Source organism: Bactrocera neohumeralis, chromosome 6 (assembly GCF_024586455.1).
Source record: "Bactrocera neohumeralis isolate Rockhampton chromosome 6, APGP_CSIRO_Bneo_wtdbg2-racon-allhic-juicebox.fasta_v2, whole genome shotgun sequence".
NCBI lineage: Eukaryota > Metazoa > Arthropoda > Insecta > Diptera > Tephritidae > Bactrocera > Bactrocera neohumeralis.
The window spans coordinates 67,735,881-67,742,787 of record NC_065923.1 but is presented as its reverse complement, the minus strand read 5'-3'; the positions used below and the strand labels follow the sequence as shown (position 1 = coordinate 67,742,787).

The following is a 6,907-nucleotide window of genomic DNA, read 5'->3' as shown; positions in this document are numbered from 1 at the left end:
GTTATATAGTTGATAAAATTGTATATTTTTTTGACTTACTCCCCAAAATTACAAACGTAAAATCTGATTTTAAGTATTCGTAATTTTTCAATTCAACCTTTGAATGCCAATTATTCAAAAATATGCATTAAACTACACAATAGTAGAAATATGTTCAAGCAACGCCTGAAACTATGCAATAAAAGTTGTAAAATAATAAACAATCACATAATAAACCACGAAAAATCGAAATTTGAAATTTATTATCCTTTCGTCAACATTTTCGAACAAGTTATGTAGTTTTTGTTGTTAAAAATTTATGTATAGATATGTAAAATAGATCATAATAAAATACGAATTGAAGCATCAGACAACAAGAAGTCTAAGAAAATGTTATTTAGAAAAATAAAGCAACGCCAAAAATATATATGACATAACGCTTTTTAGTTTTTCAAATACGCTCAGTCCACCTCTTCTATAGTTGGACCACCAGCTGCGCCGGAGGAGCCACCAGCACCCGGACCACCTGCATTTGGTGGTGGTGGTGGCACGCCACCTTGATACAATCGTGTTATAATCGGACTACAAATTTTCTCCAACTCTTTCTGTCTATATTCGAACTCATCCTTCTCCGCCTGTTGATTACTATCCAACCAGCTGATTGTCTCATCACACTTCTGCAATATCAACTGACGATCGCTGTCCGAAATTTTAGCGCGTATATTCTCATCATCCATTGTGGACTTCATCTGGAAGCAGTACGACTCGAGCGCATTCTTGGCATTAATGCGTTCACGCTGCTTTTCATCCTCGTTGCGATACTGTTCGGCCTCGTTTACCATGCGCTCGATATCGTCCTTGCTCAGACGACCCTTATCGTTGGTTATAGTGATTCGGTTTTCTTTACCAGTAGATTTTTCCACTGCCGTCACATTTAAAATACCATTCGCATCAATGTCGAAAGTCACTTCGATCTGCGGTACACCACGTGGTGCCGGCGGTATGCCGCTCAGCTCGAATTTACCGAGTATATTGTTGTCTTTGGTCATGGCGCGTTCACCCTCGAATACCTGTATCAAAACGCCCGGCTGGTTGTCTGAGTAAGTGGTGAAAACTTGGGTTTGCTTCGTTGGTATGGTGGTATTACGTTTAATCAGCACCGTCATAACGCCGCCTGCTGTCTCGATACCCAGCGATAACGGTGTTACATCGAGCAGTAGAAGATCTTGCACAGCTTCGGACTTGTCGCCACAGAGTATGGCGGCCTGTACCGCAGCACCATAAGCAACGGCTTCATCCGGATTAATAGACTTATTGAGCTCTTTGCCATTGAAGAAGTCTTGCAGTAATTTTTGTACTTTAGGTATACGCGTCGAACCGCCAACCAAAACAATATCATGTATCTGCCCTTTATCCATTTTAGCGTCACGCAATGCCTTCGCCACCGGCTCCATAGTACCCCTGAAGAGGTCACCATTCAATTCCTCGAAACGCGCGCGTGTTATTGAAGTGTAGAAGTCTATACCCTCATATAAAGAGTCGATCTCAATGCTAGCCTGCGAAGAGGCTGAGAGCGTGCGCTTGGCACGTTCACAAGCTGTGCGCAGTCGCCTTAAAGCGCGTTTATTCTGCGCTAAGTCCTTCTTGTATTTGCGTTGGAACTCTTGTACGAAATGATTCACCATGCGATTGTCAAAATCTTCGCCGCCCAAATGTGTATCGCCCGCTGTGGACTTAACCTCAAAGATACCATCCTCAATCGTAAGTATAGACACATCAAAAGTGCCGCCGCCCAAATCAAAAATGAGCACATTGCGTTCACTGGTGCCCTTCTTGTCCAATCCATAAGCGATGGCTGCAGCTGTTGGCTCGTTAATTATGCGCAGCACATTCAACCCAGCAATAGCGCCAGCATCTTTGGTGGCTTGACGTTGTGAGTCATTAAAATAGGCTGGCACAGTGACCACAGCATCCGTTACAGGCTTGCCGAGATAAGCTTCGGCAGTCTCCTTCATCTTCGTCAATACCATGGAAGAGATTTCTTCCGGGAAGAAACTTTTCTTTTCACCCTTATATTCGATGCGCATTTTCGGCTTGCCATTGTCATTGAAGACCTCGAAAGGCCAGTGTTTCATGTCACTCTGCACAGTCATATCATCGAACTTACGGCCTATCAGGCGTTTAGCATCTACATTTTGGAAGATAAGACCAGAGAAAATATGGTATCTTGGGGATATTATATGTATGCGTGTGAGGTTAAGTGCAAATGTGTAGTAAATGAATAGCAGTACTTAGTTAAATGAAGATTTCATGATAGTGTAGGCGCAGTTAGAAATAGAAACGACAGACCTGATACATTTTATGGCAGGCTGAATATTTTATTACATACATACATTTAACTTTAGTACAAAGAAAGTATTATAAAGAAATTAACATTACGGCTGACAACAAAAATGATTTAAATTTTTAATTTATTAGTCACATGACCAGGCAGAATATACATATTTACTCAAATTTTGAAGTGCAAGAACTCTCTGTATTATAGAACTGAAATGAGAGCACAAAAAATGGTTTTATATTAGAATCGACGCGGATTCAAGACTTTTAAATGTAAGGAATACATACAGAAGAGTATTAGAACATAAGGATTAAAATATAGTGTGCTAAACAGAATAGAATGTGGAGGAATTTATGAAGTTAAAATAATTTCGAATAGAAATACGCTCAAAACGAACAAAGAAATATAAAAACACCAGTTTATTTCATACAACTCATCTGATGAGTCGACGTTATAGGTTTTCGAGGGAAAGGTTCTGCTAAAGATTTATGGTCCTTTGCGCGTTGGCCGCGGCGAATATCACATTCGATGGAACAATGATTTCGATGAGATATATGTGCATTGACATAATTTAGCGAACTAAAAGACAGCGGCTACTCTGGCTAGGTCATGTTGTCCAAATGGACAAAAACACTCCAGCTCTGAAAGTATTCGATGCAGTACCCGTCGGGGGAAGCAGAAAAAAAGGAAGACCTCACTCCGCCACATTGCGAAGAAAAAAAGAAACAACTGGCCGCTTCAAAAAGTCTAGTTAAGGTTAAAAATTATTAATATTCAATTAGCCTGGTTCCCTGAACATAGAGGCATCCATGGAAATGAGCTTTATTATAGAGCCGATATTCGAAAGAAGCTACGACAACCAGGTCAACGGTTTGAAACCGTTCTACACTGTGGACTGTCACACAATACGATAGAAGCTATGGGAAGAAGAAAGTGACTGAAGAAATCGCCACTAGCAACATATGCCAGCGCTTCGCTAGGCGGGTTTGTATCTGCGAGTGTTCAATAAAAACCCATTTCAAGAAACTAACCGTTCTCCCGAGGAACAAATTAAGACAGCTAATGGGATTTTATACTGGTCACTGCAGGCTAAGGTGCCATCTGTATTGTTGAGTTACTGTTCTAAGTACTGTCCTTACTGTGACCAAAGGTCCGAAACATCAGAGATACTTGATTGCCCCGCAATCAGAAGAAGAAGTCAGGATAACGTGTAAAATAATCCTGTAAGACAACACGTCACAACCCTTAAGACAGTAGTTTTATTAAGCACCTTTGGCTCAACTAAATAAAATTAGGTGTTGCGAAGCAGGAGAGGGCCCAGTAAAAATACATAGCATTTCTCAACTTTCAATCTATCTGTCTCAGGCTTGAAATAGCATGCCGAAATGTAAAATTGCTACGAAAAAATCTTTCATTACCCGATATCCTTACTATGCAGACTTTATTACAGACGGAAATATTTACTCATTTCAAAATATTCAGTGTTAAGAACCAAACAAATTAGTTGTAGAGACTTGATTTTTTTACCTCTCTTCTTTGAAATCGTGATAAAGTAACAAAATACATATTTTTATCCATTACCCCTTCAGATCATTCAAAACTTTGGGCTATCCAAAAACTAGTTATTTTACTTCTGTCATGGGAGAAGAGCTTTTTTATTCCAATAACCGTCCCGAGTACAGTGTAAATCGACATTATCCCTCTAGCGATGTTAGACACTTAAGTGTTTCCGAAACTTCCGAGTGAGCTTATTTATTTCCCGTTCCAATTTTCGTCGTCATACGCTTATTAGTGAATATAAAGACAAATTTAATCATCCACTTTACACCATACATAGTACTCTACAGAGAGGTGTAAAATGATAGCAATATATGCTATAAAATAAACAAATTTCAGTCTTGGACATGCGAAACAGTGCGGAGAGGCGGATAGACTGTCTGAGGCAACTGCAACGACTCAAACGTGACGACAAAATAAGATGTAGCGAGTAAACAGAAACCGTATCATACATATTCTATGAAAAATAGTTTTTTTAGAAATCGAGGCCAGAGTAAATGTGCAAAATTCCCATTATAGGAGCAACTATTGGCTATACAGATGAAATATGTAAACTAAACGGCACAAAATAACATGTGGCACAGTCATAAACAAGGGAGGCGTTGTTTGAAACACAACAATTTCTGAATCAATGAAATTTAAAATGCAACTAAAATTAGCAACACGACACAGGAACAATAAAAATGGACGTGGCAACAAAGTAAATTTTAATTGAATGAGCTGGTGAGAAAACAAACAAACTGAAAGACATTGGCCGCCGTAAATGTAAACTTTGGCACGCCATGAACGGGACGAATTGGCTGATGAGTTTGCCAAAAAATAAAGCGACAACACGTCAAATATATTTAAGACCCGAAAAATGATAAATAGAAGGCGACAAGTGCATAATGTAGCATGGCTAAATATGTACATACCTACATACATATATACCCATATTGTAACCACGAGACGGTGCCGCTGAACTACAAACAAACTGATACAGGGCGGTCGAAAAACAATAGCTAGAAGCAGCTATGCTCGGAAACAGTTCTCAAATTTAAGGACACCGGCTGATCATTAACCTCAAGGACTTTTTTCAAATATGATGAATGCATTAAGGTGCAAATAAAAATATAGAAGATCAACGCAAGCAAAGTTCGACGAAAAACAGTATGCCTTTGGATATCCCATCAGCGTATGCCAACGACAATTAGGTACAAACAGTTTACAGTTCTCAGTATGCATATTCCCAAAATTTTTTTGGCGACTCTTTACTGTCATAACATTTTTTCTAGAATTGAAATAAAGGAAAGTACTTAACTGTTCTACGATTTTTTGAAAATAGAACCACAGTTCAATAAACTGATGTGTGATCATCGAAATTAAAGTATGAATAATCTTGCGAAAAATCAATTACACAAAGCTATGAAGAAGCTCACCCGAAGCTTCAACGAACGTTCAAGAATTTACGGCAAAAATTGTAAAAGAGACTGCATTGTGATCACCTTTTAAATGGGCAAGTGCGAAATTTCATGTGGCGTGCATGATTTATAATGACAATGATAGTGGGTGGAGAATGCCTTACGACAGAATTATTAGTGTTCAATTGTTGTTGTAGTTTGTTTTTTCTTTTAGTTTTTTGCTTGCTTCAAACTCACCAAAGATAGTATTGTTCGGGTTCATGGCAACTTGATTTTTGGCCGCATCGCCAATTAGACGCTCCGTATCAGTGAAGGCCACATAGGATGGAGTCACCCGATTGCCCTGGTCATTGGCGATAATGTCCACTTTGCCATGTTGAAACACACCGACGCATGAATATGTCGTGCCAAGATCAATGCCGACAGCAGGCGCTTTAGCCATATCGCAAAAACTCTTGTTGCTGTGCTATACCTTTTCGTGTTGTTGTTGTGGTACTAGCTGTGTTAGCTGCTTTAATTATAGCGTATGCACGTTCGATTGACAACATACATACGGGTGTGTGGCGACAGTTTTGTTGGCGTCGGCGGCAGCATTGACGAGTGCACAGCCAAACAAAATGTGCATGTGAATGTACCAAATTTAGTTGCACCAAATTATGCAGCAAGAATGTGCGAATTGCATAAGTATTAATAGGATTTTGCATTTTCACGAAAATTCCACACAAACTTACCGCTTTTAGCTAGGCAGGTTAAAATTGGTTGTCAATTATATTTAGCTAATCCTAAATCTAGACACGCTTTTAGAATGCGTAACGGTATAGGTATAGTGATATGATAAGGAATAGCAGGACGAAGGTTAGCACTCGTAGAAATTCTAGGGTTTTCTCTCTTTGCAGCTCCACTGCGGCGGCGTTCGCATATGCGCTATAACGGCACGAACGCGTAGAAAATTACACAAATTTAACAGCAAAAATTTGTCACAAGGTTAATTAGCGAAATTCGATTTTTTTTTCATACACTCAGCACTTTATTTAGCAATGATTCGCTCTTGAAGTTCGATTTTGAATTTCTTTTTGCGTTTTTTTAATTGTTTTGGTATTTAAAATTTTTGAAATGCTATCTATTTTTGTTTGTCGTCGGACTTTTTCACACAAATCAAATATTTACGTTAGCAAGTGTTGTATACTCGTGCATTGCTCGCAAGTGAATGAGCTGAAATGATCGGATTTAGTATTTTCTAAATATTTTCGATATGTTTAGAAAGCGCTGTTAACCGATTCTCGCCCGGAAGACATAGAGCGCGACAGAGTGCAAGCGATATCTGTCAAATATTTAAATACACACGTTCTTATGGACACAATTAAGTAGTTGTGCAGCTGACTCAATAACTGTGTCCTTAAGAACTTGTGTATTTTAATATTTGACAGATGCCGCGCTCTATGTGTTGCATTCGGCGAATTTTCTCGATCAGTTTATTAGAAATTAGCAGCATTTTGCAACATGTCTGATTCTCTTTTATCATGCTCTGTTTTTCATAGCTTCTTCGCATTTCTCTAGCAAAAGCGTGGGTAATCAAGTAATTATTAGTAGTTCGCCAGCCGCCAGGCAGAGCCCACCCACATTACAAGTATTA

General features: G+C 39.0%; 1 protein-coding gene across 1 annotated transcript; it reads right to left on the bottom strand.

Annotated features, from left to right (window-relative positions):
* Positions 1 to 208: 208 nt before the first annotated feature.
* LOC126763100 (heat shock 70 kDa protein cognate 1) lies at positions 209 to 6,615 on the bottom strand. Its single transcript, XM_050480309.1, has 3 exons — positions 6,006 to 6,615; positions 5,512 to 5,782; positions 209 to 2,167 (listed from the first exon to the last, which is right to left on the bottom strand). The coding sequence occupies exons 2-3, from the start codon at positions 5,714 to 5,716 to the stop codon at positions 441 to 443; spliced, it is 1,932 nt and encodes a 643-aa protein (XP_050336266.1). The 5' UTR covers positions 5,717 to 5,782; positions 6,006 to 6,615; the 3' UTR covers positions 209 to 440.
* Positions 6,616 to 6,907: the final 292 nt, after the last annotated feature.

Bases quoted from the DNA above. Each gene is read 5' to 3' on its own strand.
- LOC126763100 (XM_050480309.1), bottom strand. From the start codon at position 5,716: ATGGCTAAAGCGCCTGCTGTCGGCATTGATCTTGGCACGACATATTCA. The intron at 2,168-5,511 runs GTGAGTTTGAAG...TCCAAAATGTAG, and splicing joins CCCGAACAATACTATCTTTG to ATGCTAAACGCCTGATAGGC.